The sequence below is a fragment of the Denticeps clupeoides genome, chromosome 10, assembly GCF_900700375.1.
Source record: "Denticeps clupeoides chromosome 10, fDenClu1.1, whole genome shotgun sequence".
Lineage (NCBI taxonomy): Eukaryota > Metazoa > Chordata > Actinopteri > Clupeiformes > Denticipitidae > Denticeps > Denticeps clupeoides.
The window spans coordinates 14,892,495-14,911,925 of NC_041716.1; the positions used below are offsets into that span (position 1 = coordinate 14,892,495).

The 19,431-nt window shown below is 45.9% G+C and overlaps 1 protein-coding gene across 4 annotated transcripts in view; it reads right to left on the reverse strand.

Moving 5' to 3' along the window:
- Positions 1–19,431, reverse strand: part of camta1a (calmodulin binding transcription activator 1a) — a 319,797-nt gene that overhangs the window by 120,320 nt on the left and 180,046 nt on the right. For all 4 annotated transcript variants that reach the window (XM_028992546.1, XM_028992547.1, XM_028992544.1 and 1 more), the window contains one exon: positions 12,116–12,251. In XM_028992546.1, coding sequence (XP_028848379.1) covers positions 12,116–12,251 — 136 coding nt within the window. The remainder of the gene's footprint in view (positions 1–12,115; positions 12,252–19,431) is intronic.

Consider the following 19,431-nt stretch of genomic DNA (forward strand, 5'->3'; position numbering starts at 1 on the left):
ACTGCAACGTACCGGGACGTAAGAGTAGGATCTTGTGAAAAAGAACTACAAGACATCGGGAAAATTAAGACATCGAAAGACTGAAGAAATATATAAATAAATGTATGTCCTCTGTGCATTTCCTCCATTTCTGATGAATATTACTATCTGATGTTATGGAATATGAATGCAGGCCAGTATACAGGTTATGAGATGGTGAGCAGGTGAGTAATAGACAATCCAGAGGTCCAGAAGTCCCCCAGTCTTGGGTGTTTTTTGTGGTTGTTTGTGCGTGAGTGTTTTGTTGCAGTGTTTTATGCAGCAGCAGATATAATACAGAGACCAAATAAAAAGCGTTCACTCCTGAGATGTCCCTGTCAATACGCAGCCTCATAAAAAAAAGCCAGGGCCCATCTCCAATGAGCAGGAATTAATTGAGTGAAAAGCCCCGCTGTTTAAAACTGAAGTAGGTTATGTGCAGCGGTGTAGCAATTGTTTTCTGTTTGCCAGAGGCAATATATCCCTCATTCTGCTTTCACTCAACACCCCAACCCTCCCTACCTCTTCTCCAACATCCATTTTCCTGCAACCCCCACCCCGGCATCTCTCTCTATCTCTCATATCACGTCTGTCCACTGTTCCCCTCCTCACTTTCTCAGATTTTTCACCTGCTCTTTAATCCCTCTTCCTCCATGGAGGATTTTCTATCTGATGTTTTGGGTGCTTCGGCTGTAGACTGCTGATGTGTCTGTGTGTGTGTGTGCTGTTATTACAAGATTCGCCTAGATCCATTTTTAATACGGATGTTACAAATGAACACCCTACATCGTAAGATGATGTTTAAAATGTGCGTGAGTCTGTGTGTGAGATAGAGATAGCCAGTGCCACTATACATCCGATATCTATTGTAAAGACATAATTATACCTTTTTAAAATGATACTTATAAATACTTATACCATTCCATACGCGTGTTTGTGTGCGTATAAACTAGTCCATGGTCCCCAGCCATCACCCTTCCCTGCGTTTACACAAACGACTTATCCCCAGCAGATTTGTATTCAATATGTGTGCACCAGCGTTTCACCACAGCCCCGAAACCAAACACACGAGACAAACCGGAGGGAAATGGTCTGGAAAATGAAGGGATGAGGCGGAGGAAGGAACATCACGCCAGCGAAAGGGAGCGTGAGCGCGGTGCAGACAGCCAGCGCGGGGTGTGTACGTGAGGCCGGAACAACAAATGCGCTTAACCGTTCCCCCTCTGGCCCGGAGCAGGAGGTTTAACATGTTTTCTCGGCTAAACTCCTCTTAAGCAGCCCTTTCATGTTAAATATCACTTCCTGCGAAACAGGGCGCGGGCGGGGGGGGGGCGCGATGCACCGTGAGCTGTATGTACGAACGTCAACACAAACACTCCCTTTGAACTGCGATGCTCGACTCATTAGCAGCCCTTTGAAGGCTGGATGTAGGAACGGCGCTACATTTTGATTTTGCTGTTATTAAATATAATTCTGCAGCAAATGATTTTAAAGCTGTGGGACTCATCCATCAGTATTGGGGGCTGTACTGTTGCATATTGTACAAACAGACCCTCCTGTGGACCCCCAGACTCATAACCACTGATTGTAAGTCGCTCTGGATAAGGGCGTCTGATAAATAGGGTGGTAGTAGCCTAGTGGGTAACACACTCGCCTGTGAACCAGAAGACCCAGGTTCAAATCCCAATTACTACCATTGTGTCCCTGAGCAAGACACTTAACCCTAAATTGCTCCGGGGGGGGACTGTCCCTGTAACTACTGATTGTAAGTCGCTCTGGACAAGGGAATCTGATAAATGCCGTAAATGTAATCTTCAGTAATCACTGTGAATTTGTGTGTGTGTTTGTGTGTGTCCAAGCACAATGATGTGGTGGGTCAGTCAGTAGACACTGTTATAAACACTCAACTACCATCTTTAAACAATCAAGTGGGTCCTGCTGACAAAACCCATGTTTATATGACCGTCCATGGTCGCCTCACTGTCGGAGCTGGTCACATGACTGCTAGACTCTCACTGTGCTTTTATAGGCTCACCAGGGAGGGGCATCAAGCCAATAGCCAGAGACACGCGGCGAGATGAGCAACAGACAGTGAAAAAAAATAAAGGAACACACACCATTAACTATGATTTTCACTGTAAAACCCACTACTGAGAAATTCAACGTCAGCAGTCAGTGGTTAGTATTCTACAATCTTACCAAATAGAAGGATTTCTCTTAATAAGCAGCCCTCACCCCATATAACCCAACTCTCTCTCACACACTCATTTACATTTACATTTACATTTACGGCATTTGGCAGACGCCCTTATCCAGAGCGACTTACAACGTGCTTTCAAGTTACCATCGATGAAGAGATCAATTCCGGTTCACTAGGACCCCAACTATGAATACATCTATTTAATTCACTCTGTTGTAGATTCTGTACACAAAGTTTGACAAGAAAATTACAATTTAATCTAAATATTCTTTAAAGAGGAAGGTCTTGAGCTGCCGTTTGAAGGTGCTCAGTGACTGAGCTGTTCTGACCTCGAGGGGAAGTTCATTCCACCACCGAGGGGCCAAGACGGAGAAGAGTCTGGATGAATGTTTTCCTTTTACCTTCAGAGATGGAGGGACCAGGCGAGCAGTACTGGAGACTCGGAGTAAACGAGGTGCAGTGCGAGGTGTAATAAGGGCTGTGAGGTAGGATGGTGCTGCTCCATGTTTGGCTTTGTAGGCCAGCATCAGTATTTTGAACCTGATGCGTGCAGCTACTGGGAGCCAGTGAAGGGAACGTAGCAGAGGGGTGGTATGGGAGAATTTGGGAAGGTTGAAGATCAGTCGTGCTGCTGCATTTTGTATGAGTTGTAGAGGTCGGATGGTACATAGAGGTAGACCAGCTAGAAGGGAGTTGCAGTAGTCCAGTCGTGAGATTACTAAGGACTGAACCAGTAGTTGGGTGGCCTGGGTTGACAGGTAAGGGCGGATTCGTCTGATATTGTAGAGAAGGAATCTACATGAGCGGGAAAGATTGCTGATGTGAGTTGAGAAGGAGAGTTGGTTGTCTATTGTTACGCCAAGGTTGCGGGCTGTTGCAGAAGGAGAGAGCTGCGAGTTGTCTAGGTAAATAGCAAGATCCTGATGTGGTGAAGAATCTGCTGGAATGAATATTAGTTCAGTTTTGGTGGGATTGAGTTGGAGGTGATGGGCTGCCATCCAAGACGAGATGTCTGTTAGACATGCAGAGATTTTGGAAGCAGCATGTAGATCAGAGGGAGGAAAGGAGAAGAGGAGTTGTGTGTCGTCAGCATAGCAGTGGTAGGATAATCCATGTGAGGAAATGACCTCACCAAGTGATCTCGTGTAGAGGGAGAAAAGGAGAGGACCTAGCACCGAGCCTTGAGGGACACCAGTGGAGAGTCTACGTGAGGTAGAGGTGGATCCTTTCCAGAGGTGGATCCTTTCCACACTCACCACATCCATTCACACCTTATTAGCGGCAATTTGCTCACTTTACTCTTCTTGTATTTATTAACTTTGTGTGTAAGATGTGTTATTTTTCACCACTGTACACTGGAACCAGAACTGTGTTACTGTGGACATCATTTTGTCAATTTTGTCAGATGCATCTATTTGCAGAACCATACATAAGTTCAGTTTGAGCGCGACAACTTTCTTTGGTATCGTGCCTTAATCCTCACTTAATCCTAACTACTGCTGTTTCACTCAGCCAATCAGTATGAACGGTAGCTGAACAGTGAACAACTAATATATACATAACATAAGACCATTTACTCTAGACCAGGGGTCACCAACCCTGGTCCTGGAGGGTCCTTGTCCTTCTTGTGATTACCTTCATTTCGCACACTTGATTCAACTTCTATACTCAGTATCACTCAGTTCTTGAGTTGAATCAGGTGTTGTGGATTATGGAAAGATCTAAACTGTGCAGGATTGGTGTCCTCCAGGACCAGGGTTGGTGACCCCTGCTTTAGACGTACCGGTCAACACATGATTCTGACTATCAAGTCAAGGGAACTAAGGGAGTTCACTAGTTTTATAACAAGAGCTGATGTATTTAGTGATGTATTTTAACATCACACAAGTGACAGAATCTCAGAAAATAAAGCTGTCGGAACTGAATTTGTGCACCAAACTACACATTTCTTTTAAAAAAGGGCACTTATGGGCTGAGCGGGTGCCTGACTTGGATGACAGTTAAACCCACTTGACATGAGCTATTGCACATTGATCAATAATGGGCAGCGTGTTGCAGACATTCTCAACAGGAAACCAACAGTGTAATGTCAATAGTGGAGTGCTGTCAGTTCCCTCTCCTATTGGCCAATATCCTTCGTGAACCTCAAACATGTAATGTAATGATTTGGACAAAGTAGTGAAATGTGTTGCTTAATGGATTTAACATCTTCAGCCTCACAACTGCACTGTCATGCATGCTGAATGATTTATGCCAAGACCACTCTATTAAAAAAGAAGAGTGATTTCTGTTATGTACTTAGGATGAAAGTGGGTGTTTCTTTCATTCATTCCTTTCATTTGATTGGTTAATAATCAGGCTTCTTGCTTCATTGTGGTCTGTTAATACACAGTATCCTCCATCTTCCATGTGCTTTACGACATATTTTCATGACATAAGTTTGCTTCAATTGTGAAAATCATTGTAAAAAACAGTTAAAACTTTGAACGCTCAATTACTAGTACATTGGATGACCAGATATGTAAAATGTCTTATTATAATACAATAAAACATGTTATTGGACTGACCAGAGGTACCATTTGATGCATTTGGTGTCCATTAATGGAGTAAAGCGTAATGTTATTTCCCTGGCCACCTTGTCTTCCCATATTACCTTCATAGTTTTGATCCGGTGGTAATGCGTATAAATCTATTCACATCATTCCTGTCCATACAAGTCTTGCTTTGTTTGGCTTCCTTTTACTGTTTTTCCCCCATCCTTTTATTGTGTATATTTGTTATTAAACCCCCGTTATCTTTCAGTTGAGCGTTTGTGCCCTTCTTTCTTCCCGCCAAACGTCCATGACACCTAAGAATGGTGGATCACTTGAGAATGGTCCCTCAAGGCTGGAATGATGGACCCTAACAAAGCTCACACAGACAATGGGACCAGCGGTGGTGTTTTCGGCCAATGCCTCACCTCTCTCCGCCAACACGGATGGGCTGCGGCCGCTCGGTCCTGCAGAGAAGGCTGTTAAACGCCGTGGACGACTTCAATTGCTTTTGTGCGGCTCCAGTGATCACACAGATAACAATGTGAGGAGGTGAAGGCGCCGGCAATTGCATTTTTAAAAGGCCCACGCTGCTCCGGCGAGAGTCAGTGGCATTCATACGGCCAACACAATTTTACACGTGATCTCACCCTGCCGCCACCTCACACTCACTCCCCCGAGCCCTCGGTTATGGTCTCAACTCCAAGGGCGCACGAACGCACATGCACCCAAATAAGAGAATACGTGGAGGCGCAGGGGCCGAGGGTGTTAAACCGCGGACGCCGGCCCCCGGGGGGCTCTTCGCACCGCGCACGGCTACGCGGGAGACCCCGGCGACAAGTCGGAAATTAAATTACGGCGAGCGGCGATAATGCACGGCCTCTCGCGACAGCCAACTCCCCAAAAGACGGGCCTGAAATCCGCCTGCGGGATGGGGCCGGCGATAGCGACAGCTGCGTGAAAAGAGGACGGGAGCTTAGCTGCGGCGGCACGATGCTCAGATTACCAGCAGCGCCAGCCCAAAACTAATTACGCCGAGCTCAGACGGGAAAGCACCGCTGGGCTGAGACATCTACGCTGCTACAACGGGCAAATTTGTCCTACCCAAAGCCTCCCTCATTAGCAAAGATTAACGCGTTTGTGCAAATGCTTAATTTCATCACAACAAGGTGACAAACAGCATCATGAGCAAAGAAACGTCCAAAACACCAAACGCCGGGCATGGGTAATAAAACGATGCACGATGCATGATGCACGATGCATGCACACACCAATCAGCCATTACATTATTTAAAACACTGCGGCTTCTCGTGGGTATTAGGGGAGGGACCTCTGACGTGCAGCATCCATCTGGATCATGTGACAGCAGCACCCTCGTCACACAGCAGCTATGTAGTGGAGAGCAGGTAAGAGATGTTGGCAGTTCAATGAATGGGATTATTAGGAGGTCAGAGTTGAAAGGGTCAAAGTGGGACTAGCCTGAGAAGCCCTGAACTCTTTTAGAATGACAGTCAGGGCTTTTTCTTTTTATTTCAATGAGCCCTCTTACCCACGTGCTTCAGTGGAATAAAGCTCTGAAGTGCTGCTGGATGAGTACATGAACGTTTACAGTATAAGCCAGTGAAACGCAATCAGAAATTAGAGCTGTCTGCAATATTTGCAACATTTTCTCCCCAATTCACTGGATCCTGAAATTGCTGATATGTTCATTTGACTCAAAGATGTTCAGATCTTCAGAAATGAAGCGGTGTGTAACGGTGCAAAGCTCCCTCCACTCACATGCTGTGGAGAACAATTGTGATGAACGTGAGCGTGACGCCACTTCCTTCCACGGGCTCACATCTGGCTTCGCAAGCTGTCTGGTTTCGGCAGCTGCATCTGTACCCGACCGTCCCGAACAGGCATGGACAAAACACTCGTCAGCATGTGGTTCATGGAGAAATGATATCCATTTTCTGAGCCATTACTAACCAAATGTCTCCCTGGTGTGAGCGCATTCGGATAATTGAGGGGATTTTTCTGCTGCATACAGCAGTTGAGCAGAAAGACGTACTGGATCAGAGAACACAACAAGGTAACGGGGAACGTTGTGTTATGTTCCTTTAGAGTCTTCAAAGCTTTAGCGTCCACGATGCTCTCGGAACATTGCAATTAGGAAACATTTCTGGAACGATAACTTTGTATGCTTTTGTGAATGCAGCATCCATTACGCTACCAGTCACAATTCTGGATACACACTGTGAGACTATGAAGAAGAATCAGACTCTCAGCAAGAGATGATCATTAACATGAGTGAAGGAAAAACAGACAATAAGTGCTCAACATAGGAGCTCTTTCAGGACCGTTGGAAAACCATCCCATTGTCAAACTTAAGGTGGCTGAGAGAAGCAGAGAGTGAAAAATGTTGTCACCACATCAAATGTTCACTGTTTAAAAAATGAAACATTTATCTTAGTTTATATTTTACATTGTCTGCACAACTTCACGTGTTATTTCACAGTTTTAATTCTTCAGTTTCGTTCTACAGAGTAAAAATGGTCAGAAAAAGAGGTGGTTTTGTTGGTTGAGCTCCATGTAGAAATAGAAATCACATGTTGAGAGTATTTCCAGAGGCAACATGCTAAAGACAATGCGCAAGAGAGATCCTCCACACACCGCTGCAGCGTGTGATACACGCTGGAGACCCTAGCCCTCCACAACCCATCTGCGACAGCCTCTACTCGATTACATTAGTAACAAACATTTGGCATTTGTCTTCATTATTATCCATGAGGAGTGGCGATTGAGCCACAGCCACGCTCCATTACCTCCCTTCGGTGCTCAGCTGAGTAGCTGCAATCACACATTAGACAGGTCCAACACCAAATAATACGTTAGGACTGAGAGCGCCTGGGTAATTATTCAGAGCTACGAATGGAAAGAAACGGCGCTGCAGCCCAACACAGGCCCTCAGCCCAATATTGGCGAAATTAAAGAGGAACAGTGCATCTAAATAAGAAAGCTGGGTCCAAGCTGTATAATTACCAGCGGGTAATGAAATAACTCATGGTGCCACGCCACCTTCACTTAAGAGAAATCGATACACGTTTGAGAGTTTATTAGAGCAGAGGAACTCTGGGGAGGGGTGGGGCTGTGCCCGCATTATAAGCTAATCAGGGGGAGCGGTGGGGCAACAAAGCCTCTGGTCTTTTCTCCCCGATGCTTCACCGCGGCCAGCACAACCCGAAGCAGCTCCCAGCCCCGGGGCTAGTGGCGCGCTTCGCTTGATGCTCTTAATTCCAGGATCTGGTGTTGAGCTGCAGCTAATGGGGACGGTGACAAGTGATGTTTACTTCATTACAAGGAATTCTACACGGAAGAAAATGCTGCAAAAAATCTGCGGGTTAAATCAGAATAACATGCAGGCAGTTAAAGCAAAAATATAATAAAACAAAAGTCTAAAAGAACATAGACAAAACGGTTTTAGCAATTTGTGTGTGTTCTCATTAAATTTTTTATTTTTTTTAAGTATTTTTTTTTAAACAGCAAACTGGAGTTTATAGTTAACAATGTTATGAATTGAATATTTAATTCTTCACAGAAAAAGGATGAAATAAAGTACAGGTTCAGAGATCAATATTGTACGCTGAGCTTGTTAGCATAAATGCACATAATGTTTTGTCTGTGCCTTTATCAAGTGTATTTATTATTATTATTCTACAAACTAGAAAAAAAAATTAAGGAACAAAATGTCTCAGGCAGCTCTTCATGGAATTAAAAGGCAGGCGACGAGACGCGTCAGGCCTACGAGTGGTCAGTAAGGAGCGCTGAAGGACGAATCGGGGGTGGTGAGGCAGCCCCCGCCTCTCAGGTGCTAAGAACAGTGAGAGGTGCAGGGTGGTGAAGGGGTGGGTGGGGGAGGGCGTGTCTCGCTGCTTCACCTGCAGTGATGGGGAGACGTCAGGAAGCCAGTCTGCTATTTCACGGCCTGTTAAACGCTAATGCTGCAACACGCCCAGTGCTCCAATTTTAGGGAACAGAGAGCTGTGCTGCTGGGGCTCAAAGTTCGTCCAGGAGAGAGAGAGAGAGAGCGAGAGAGAGAGAGAGAGAGAGAAAGAGAGAGAGAGAGAGAGAGAGAGAGAGATGGAAGAGTCACCATTTACACGGCCTGCTGAGCCAGCATTCTAGCCACAGACAGGACAGGACATCCACTTCTGCCATGCTACAATACACACACACACACACACACACACACACAGATCCACCTGGCTTCGACTTGCCTAAATCTTGATTCCTTCCACTGGCTCAGAGTCAGTTTGCTGGTACTATGTGCCCTTGTCCAAACCACACACAACAGCTGTACTCCTGTTAGAACTGCCTGAAACTCTAACTGGGCAGAACACCTCGAAGTGGAGCAGATCTTTCATACCAGATGCTTTCAGGGGGGCCACATGACTGATAAGGGCAAGGTTTATTTGTGCTTCCTGTAAGTAGCGCTGAATGATTGTTACGCCCCTGTTATGACCGTCCCCATCAGAACAGTTCTACCACCAGTCAGTGAGAAGGCTGCTGCCTAAACCTACTACAGTATATAACTCAATATATTCAGTAAATTCTGTCAGTAAAAAACTGTCCCAGATCCCCCCGTCAGCTGATGAATCTGTGCCACCGCAGCTAGGAATGCTGATCTCAGCAAGAGTTTTAATCATGCATCATGCAAGATTTAATGACTTTTTTTTTTTTTTTATCACAGAATTCATTCAAGTAGTGTACAACAAATACACTGGCAATACATCTGAAAACTAGATTACAAGATCAATTTATCTTATTTATAACCCACAAAATCAAGTTTCAGTTTTGAATTGACATTTTCTGCATTATTCAGGCATGTGAAATCATGATTCTTTGTTTTTTTTTTTTTGGTTTTCATGATTTTTTTTTTTGTTCATTCACTGATGTACATAATTGTTCCTTTGTACTGAACAGGCTCATTTTTCAGCACCACAGACAGCTCCCCTATAACAAAGGAGGAGTGCGTCACAAATTCCTTGTTTTTCAAAGTTTTTGAATTGACCAGCTGCAAGAAAGCTAAAAATGCTGTTTTTTTTTCCGAGTTCATTTCAAATGATTCTGGCAGAACTCATAATAAAGCATATGGAATGTGACAGGAGAATCGAGTTGCCGGCTGACTGCTTTGCGCTCGGACCCGTAAACCCTGTCGGATGCAGGTGCCTAGAACCAGGCTTGGACACACCCCTGCAGCTCTCTAGAACGCTCAGAATGCACAGTCCTACATCGGCAGCATCTGTCTGGGCCCCAGAATATGTAAAACACCAACAGCGGAGCAGATGTGACGCCACCGCCCGTAACTGAACTACACGTGTGTGACCGGCCACCACTCACAAGCCTTTTTAATTCCACTGGTCACCTCGCTCAGCTCACAGAGAATGAAACATACACAAGGCCATAGTGACTCCAAGAGCAGAATGCAGTCGAGTGCCACGGTGGATCCCGCTAAGACCGGGCACTCCTGCTTACGGGCCACGCCCCCTTGATTCCCTGCGCCTGACATCCTCCCTATTTAACTTTGACTGCATCAGTGCTCGGGCTTCCGGTACCGACTGCCACTCTTCCGCCGGGCTGACCTGACCGACCCAGAAGGACTCCACGTCCAGGACAACAGAGAGTATAAAATGATGGCACAATTAAGACACAGAATTTATTCTTGGTTGCTCTGATCTGTACCTTGACTGATCCTGCCTCACGCCAACTTCTTTTTGCCTTTACCATGTCTCCTCGATTGCCCCTCTGCTCTTGTTTGATCACACTTATTCCTGTTTCGTCTCTGATGCCGCATCTACTCCTAAAACCACCACTCGACCACGAGTACAGCAAGTTGCCTCCTCAACTACTACTTAGTGGTTGGTCCCTATCGCCACGCTCACGAGACCGGGCACATTCGCTCACCATAAACCACCCACCCACGCACGCCCAGAGCCTCCGATGTCAACCACTAGTGCACCAGGTATGCCTTCGGGGTCTTGTGTGTGTGTGTAATAGTGTATGTAAAGGTTGTGTGTTTGCTTTTCAGTGGGTGTTCATGTGTGACGTGATCCCCGTGTGACTGTTGCCTTTCCTGTCCCTGTTTCCAAGTCCACCGTCCCGAAGTAGAGCCCTATATGTTTGTCCAGTTTAAAATTAAAAGTATCTCCTCTTCCTTTCTGTGTCATGACAGAGTGTGTGTGTGTGTGTGTGTGTGTGTGTGTGTCTCTGTGTAGACGGATAGCGATTAACTGTATACAGCACAATCTATATGACATTTCAAGAAAAAAAATTATAAGGTGGAGATGGGTGTGCCTGGGGTCCTTATCTTTTCACTTTGTGCTACAACCTCCCCCTTCACCTTCCTACCCCAGGGAGACAAAACCCCCCCCAAAAAACACACACATACACACACACACACACACACACACACACACTCTACCACCACCACCAATGTCGACATTCACCCAAGATTGTGAGAACAGAGAAACAGAATCTGTACAATTTTAAACAAGAGGAATCTGCCCCTTGAAACCATTTCTTTTCATGTGTGTGTGGCTGCAGATAAATCAAAGTGAGACTGCATTCACACACACACACACACACACACATACACACACACACACACATATTTTTCTCTCTCTCTCTCGTTCACTCACACACACACACACACACACACACACACACACACCGTAGGGCTGGGCTTTGTGAGCCGAAGCAGAGGCGAAGATTAATGTCTTCTCTCTGGAGCAAAGGTAACATCCTGAGCTTAATAAGGTACAAACAATAGTTTCCATTTCACTTGCTTTCCAGGGAAAAGCAGGGCTGCGTTGTGTACAGCTGAGTGTGTGTGTGTGTGTGTGTGTGTGTGTGAGTGAGTGTGTGCTTGTTTATACATGTGTGTCTGTCGCCAAGTATAAATCTGCACTTTGGGGACCAGTGTAGACCTGCATTAAACTCCAGGGTGTTCTCAGCTGATCTCTGTATGAGTGTCTCTGTATATAGATATGTGTACAGCAGGGACAAGCGTATATCTATGTCTGTGTGTGTGCGCTTGTGTCTGTCTGACACATGTGTCTGTCTCTGTGTATATATCTGCACCGGGGAAACTTGCACGGGCCTGGATATAACACCAGGGTGTGGAGCTTACCCTGATTGTATGTGAGTGTCTGTAGTTTGTGTGTATGTGTGTGAAACTCCAGGGCGGGGTTGCTGATCTGTGTGCACAGGTGTGTGCAGTTTGGGTGTGCGTTCCATGAGTTCGCATCATCCTCATAACTCAGCAAAGGTCGTGCACGGCAGCTACAACCCAATATGATTTGGGTGTGGCTCGGGTGTTGCTCACCTCCACCCCCTGCACTTTCAGCTTCATGTGGTCCTCCCGCGTGGTCTTCCCATCTTTCCTCTTCTTCCAGCAGTAGCCGTCCTTCCTGTACTTCACCTTCTTCCTGTTGTACAGAATCATGGAGCCATTCTGCGGCCTGGATGCCCACGAGAGGTGGAGAGGGAGCAGGGAGGGGAGAGAGAGGGAGGGGAGAAGAGAGAATTTTTAGTCAAAGCAGAGAGCTGTGGGACTCATTTTCAGGGAAGTACAAAGAGTCGGAACGCTCCACAGCGAGTGCCTGTAAATGCACCAGTGACTTGGATGACTTGGCCCCTTTATGGTGTTTTTTTTTTTGCGTTGGTATGCACAGCCTGACAATGAACAAAGCAACCTTCCCTTCAGCATAAATTCACGTTGCCGCTGCGCATCGGCTGCATGGGGCGCGAAGCAGAGAGGGTGGTGGAGGCCGACTGTTCCCGGCGCAGTAAAACACACGTGGACCAGAGTACGGAAATTTGGCCGCTCGCTCACTCTCTCTTCACGCCTTTAAATGAGTGGTAGAGGACGTTCCCCCGGGGCAAAGAGATCTTCTCTGCCATTTCATTCATAATTCATTCTCACTTTGCCAGTCCTCCACCGCTGCCTGGCTGATAATGATAGCACAAATTTGAACGAGCGCCGGAACGTAATCTGCCTTTTTGCTGTACATTATGAGAGGTGGCTTTGTTCTGCATTGTGGGCTTCACGCTGCTATCCAGGATATCTGGAGGCTGCCCTGAAGGCCTCAGACACATAAACAGTATTCACTCACACACACATAGATGCATGGCTGCATCGAACAGCCAGTCCAGGATTTCTTGATGTTGCGATAGCAACAATTAACACAAATTCTGCTATGTGAGCTTGCGGTTTCGATCAATTACTGCAACCCATTAAGCACTGTCTCTCACGAGATTCACCACTCACAGCAAACAATGGCATCTGTCACTAATTTGTCACCTCTGGGGCAGTGGTGGGCTAGCGTGTAAGGAAACAGACCTATGATTGGAAGGTTGCCAGTTTGAATCCAGACCCGCCGAGGTGCCACTGAGCAAAGTATCGTCCCCACAGCCTTTCCCCGGGAGCCTTTCATGGCTGCCGACTGATCCCTGGGTCAAATGGCAGAGACCACATTTCACTGTGTGCACTGGGTGCTGTGCTGTGATGTGTCACAATCCCATTCACTTCACTATTTATACACGAAAATCTCAGAAATTTCTCAGAATAGCCTGTTTAAGCTATTCATGTTAACATCTTGTACATATTTTGTACGTATTAAAAATAATCAAAATGTTTCAATTTATCCACGTGCTCTGGCCAACCAGGCAGGTATTGCAGTAAGACAGTTGTCTCACATTCACCAATGGGCTAAAGTATTCACCTACTTTACCTAAGTATTCACTGCTACACACATGCAGATTCAAGATACACAAGCACATGCACGCATGCATATTCTCACATACACAAAACCAAACACACATATTTGAAAGTGCACACATACACATTTACATGAACCCACTGAAGTGAATGAATACATACAGTACATAGCACCCAATAATTCCACACATACACACTTATTTGAACCTCAGGTGAATGAATAGTGAAATTTTAACTCAACATTCAAATTCTAGGTAATTATTTTTGTATATAGTGCATTCATTATGTGAATTATCCTCAGTGATTTTTTTTAGTCCTGCAATTAAACAATATATATACACTTTTGTCCACATATTTTAACTCATCTTCCATCACTCAAGAGCAGTTCTAAGATTCATGCTCCTGCCTGCGCCCTGTGGGTGCTCAAGCCAGCAAACGCAGCAAGAAAATTCTATACATTCTTGATAATAATGAATTATAGGTTATGGGGTTAAACTATTTTGTTGTTACATATAATACTTTTATAAATTATCATATAAAAAAACTATTAAAAAAACTATATTCTAAATGACAAGGTTAAGCTGTCCTCAAAACATGGTCCATGCAGTCCCAACCATTGTGTGATACACACACACACACACACACACACACACACACTCAGCTGTTCTGCTGCTGTTGTTGAATGAATCTGTTTTTGTTCTGCAGTTTTATTTATAATGCTGCATACATCAGTTTCCATCGCAGCTCCTGGGTACTGGGTCGTTCTTGTGTACAGATCGCTCATCAATCTTTCGCTGGGATGGGCCTCTAAGGGGGGTGGAGGGGGTGGGGGTTGGAGGCATGGGGGTCCCACCACGTCGTCTCAATGGCCCCTGACAGAACCTTTTAATTAGAGACGCCAATCAGCACAATGCCGTCCTCAATCCTCACGGTCTACATGCTTCAACAATGGCAAAAATCCATCGCCACCGCTGCCTCACTCCTCCCACTGCTTTCACCCCCAAACCACCGCCTGTTCTTCTGTCACTCCCTCGTCTTCTCTCCCACCTTCTCAACCTCGTCTCTCTTTCTCTCTCTGTCATTTATCCATCAGATAAAATTACTGTCTTGGTTCCTCCTGAGCACTGGCTCACACACACAAACACTGTGTCTTTGGATATTGAAAGTGAAGTGAAAGTGAAGTGATTGTCATTGTGAAACACTGCAGCACAGCACACGGTGACACAACGAAATGTGTCCTCTGCCTTTAACCATCACCCTTGGTGAGCAGTGTGCAGCCATGACAGGAGCCCGGGGAGCAGCGTGTGGGGACGGGGCTTTGCTCAGTGACATCTTTGTGGCTCGGGATTCAAACCGGCAACCTTCTGATTACGGGTCCGCTTTCTTACTTGCTAGGCCACCACTGTTATATTTAGTTATATTTATGAGTTTATAACTATGCAACATTTCCATTCATTTGTTTCCCAGTAAGCAAAAAAAAAAAAAAAAAAAGACACACACATACACATACATTAAAAACGCTAAAGATACAGATATAACATAAGTGCACAATACATGAATATATTCACACAAACACATTAATGCTCCCTCTGCTGATGTACATACAGCTGTGCCACACCATTAAACATCACAAACATCACACAGCTTTGTTGCCGACAACAGGGCCTGATCCAATCAAGAATGGGCATATGGAGCACGCTCAGTATTCCTCTCCGCGCCTTTTATTACCGGCCCGCGAGTTCACTGCCATCTATTTTCAGCACAGCTGCTCCTTCAGACCCAACCGGAGCCACGGCATGGGCCCAGGACCGTGCGATTCCACAAAGGGATGCGGCGTCCTTCAGCACTCCAGGAAACGCTCCTCTTAAAGCACACCGCACGCATTAGACAAAAAAGATGAGCGTGAATCAGATAAAGCCCCAAAATCAAATGACTCAGGCGATCCCATCTTCTCGAGAGCTGCTGAAATTGGGGTGAGGCTCCGGTGTGAAAGGTGTCCCCACCTTATTTATCAGCAGAGCGCAAAAGCTATTTGCTCAGCTTTTTCCCCTCCCCTCCCCTTCCTTCCTTCCTTCCTTTTTTGAAAGGTGTTTTGGTGGATGTGCCGCTTTCCAATTCTGGGCTCTTTCTGCACCCGGAGGAAGGTGCCTCGCTGCGTTCCTCTGAAGTGGAACTCGAGCGGAGAGTCCGCACGCTCGTCGCTGTCGCCCGCCACTGTATACTCAGCCAATCCAATTAACTTTATCGGAATTATACATATTTATACATGAGGGGGGAAATGCTAACTCCTCCTTTATCAAAGAGCAGTGGCAGGGGCCTGCGTCTCCGCGGCATAAACGTGTCAGATTAATATGGAAATACACCACCTCTGTACACATAAAAAGAGAAGGGGGGGGGGGTTAAAAAAAAAAAAAAGTCCTGTGTAATTTGTCCATTCTTTGGGCTCTGTTGCCGATAACCAGCTCTGCCCTCCCAATTGTGTCAGCACTCGCCTGGACCGCCAGGATTTCTTCATTTACCAAGGTAATGGTGTTCCTTAATTCAGTTTATTCTTTCGGATAAGGGGAATATGCGCCTGGGACCGCGTGCAGAATGGACAATGAACCCGGAGCTGCCCCACACAAGCATCCTGGTTTTAAAACTATATTCTCTGGCATATATCTTCTCTATTAATCACATGGAGCAGTTAAAGCAGTTCCTCACAGTGCAAAGGAGTGAGAAATTACTGTCAGCAACTTAACACATTCACAGTTAGCAGTATCACCGTACACACACACACACACACACACACGGTCAGGACTGGAAAAGAGCTAACGGCCCTTGGTTCTGTTATCAGGAACATCGGCAAGTATTAAGAACTAATGAGGATATAAAACAAAGAGCACACGCACTAACTGCCTCCAGTGCCTCCAAACAACTTATTCTTAATAACCTTACAGTGAATAAACGATTTTCCCGCGTGGAAAACAGAGGGAGAGAGGGAGCGAGGGAGAGCGGCAGACAACGGCCAGGCAATTCCAGCGGCCAGCGCAGGGCCCTGTGATTAATGCCGCACTTGTTGTTTTTCTCCCCAGGATGCAGGGACGAGACCCGCTGCTTCCAGAGAGAAGGAGATCGGAGAGGTGAGGGAGCCACACACGCACACACACACACACACACACACTGGCCTAAAGGAAGTTATTCAGAAATGGCATCCACCGATACACACATTTGGTTACATAGCTTTGTGGGGACCTAGACAGATGTGTGCATTAAAAATATATTTATATATTTTTAAATAAACTTAATCCAACCCTAAAAAATATAGTAACCATTGCAAGCAAAAATAAAAACATCAACAAAACAATAATTGCACTCTTTTAGTTTCTAAAAACAGAAAACTATAAATATGAATTCTTTCTAACGTGTATATTTCATCCCGACAGAGATCTAAATCTAAAACACACAGATGCATGTAAGAGCATACACTCATATATCTAGCAACACACACTTATAAACCTATATCTCGCACACAAACAACCCCAGAGAACGATACACACTCCCGTGTGCACTTGTGGTGTCAGCAAATCTCCGGCGCTCGTGAGTTAACACACTCCCATACCTCCTCACGCAGAACACACACCTGTCTGCTCTTAAAACACCACCGACAACACGAGCCGCGTGGCGGCTTTGACACGTCATTATAACCCCATCTACACAGCGCCGTAACCGAGCCTGTCAGACGCTGTTTACACCCACACCTCATCCTTAAACACACACACACACACACACACACACACACTTGACTGTCACCACAGCCTGGGAGGCTTCTACGCATCACATAATTACACCTCCCGTGATGTGCTACCCCCACCCCAGAGCATTCGTGGTATAGCATAGATTTGCGTTTGTCTATCAGGCATCATCACGCACGTCTGATCATTTTCAGATAAGTAGCGCCCCCTTCCCCTCCTCACCATTCACGTGGTGGTTCACTCATCAGGAAGTGGTGCGTGCGCAGAAACTACTTTAAATGTAAATCTGCCTCGGGCGGGGGGCTGAGATTCATCACTGGTAGTGTCCCGGCCTGACAACGTTCCCGCAGCCGCCAGAACCATGCCATCTGCTCCAACTGTACGCCGTGGCACAGTGGCACCACCACACAGACAGGCCAGAACAAACCGATTGTGGCCAGACAGGCCCAGCTGGGGAAGACCTGGCTAATCCCAGCCTCCGACAGCCAATTCCAGCCAACCCTCTCAGAGGACAGGCCGAGAACTGACCTGGGGTGGGTGGGATTTCCCAAATGTGAAGTTGCAAACTGTGTCAGCAACCTGCATTGTGGGACGCAATTAAATGAGCATATCAAGCTATTTAACTTGACTCTGTAAATACGACTCTGCCGCGTTTACAACACGGCCTGCAACCACGTTTGGTAAAACCATGTTTGGTTAGAATTCCCCTTTTTCACTATGACACAGCAGCCCCCAACCACTAGAGGCCGCTGTCACTAATGAAACCAAAAAATTGACATCTGCCACTAAACATGCACACACACCACATAAATGGAAATAATGGAGATGGAGATCATGTTCCACTGGCAACTTTTTTTGAAAGTGAAAGTGAAAAAAGTTAAGTGACTGTCACTGTGAAACACTGCAGCGCAGCACACGGTGACACAACAAAATGTGTCCTCTGCTTTTAACCATCACCCTTGGTGAGCAGTGGGCGCCCGGGGAGCAGTGTGTGGGGACAGTGCTTTGCTCAGTGGCACCTTGGCTGATCGGGATTTGAACCAGCAACCTTCTGATTACGGGGCCACTTCCTTAAACGCTAGGCCACCACTGCCATTAACAGTATTTTATTGCCATTAACAGTAAAACATTACAGTAATGCCAGGACATTTTTCTTTATTTTATATATCTTAAGTACCTGCGAATCAACACCTATATTTACCCCATTACTGAATATTTATCTGAATCCTTTAAGGTTAATTTCCACCAAATACTCGCATTCTGCTTGGTATGGAGGTCACCTTTTTTTGGTATGGAGGTCACCTTGGAGGTCACATATGTTTTGGGTATTTCAGTACTTTTATGTGATCCTCTGGCCTCTGACATTTTACATACAAAAGTAATTGGAAGATTTTTTTATGCTAGCTTTTGCTATACAAGCCAAGGACTTTAGTCTGAGACAGAAGTGACACAGGTAACCCAGCCAATGGATTGTTGCCCATGTGTTTCTTAGTGCCACTCCCAAGCCCGGGAAAATGGGGAGGGCTGCATCAGGAAAGGCATTTGCCAGAGGCTACCCGTAACAGGCGCAGAAAGGAGATAATGACAATGACGAGAAGTGACACGGGTGCTGGAGATATTTCCAGTGAAGTGGTTGGCTGGGGACGCGTGATGGACACAGGTGTAAACAGTGATGCTTGCAGTCCAAATGCCTAAGACGGATTTTAAAGCCAGCTGATAAGTTGGTGTGTCATACACTGAAGAGGAGCAAGGGAACACTGAATAAGACTTCAAAATAAATCAATATGCTTTATGAAGACATAGACAAACAAAACTCCATGTTGGCGTTTCTTTCCCTGGAGTAAAAACAATGCGAACAAAACTTGTGAATTGTTCTTATCCACGACAGCAGGTCACTCTGATGGGAATATGATCCAATGGGTAAATTATTGAATAAAAGTGGCTGTTTTTAACATAGATTTGAGCTGAGCTGGTCTCATCCTTGGCAGGATGGGTATCAAACGCTCGTCCTCTCCGGCCGCTCTGTCCTGCAGTCAAGATGGGCGGCATCACACTGGCTGCAAACCGCCGTTCCAGCGCCTTCCAGCACAAAACAGATGTTCCTGCTGTGGTTATCTTGATAGAAAATGTGGAGGCGATTTAGCAGGAATATAAATTGCAGACGGTGCCGGACATCTCTGCACCCTG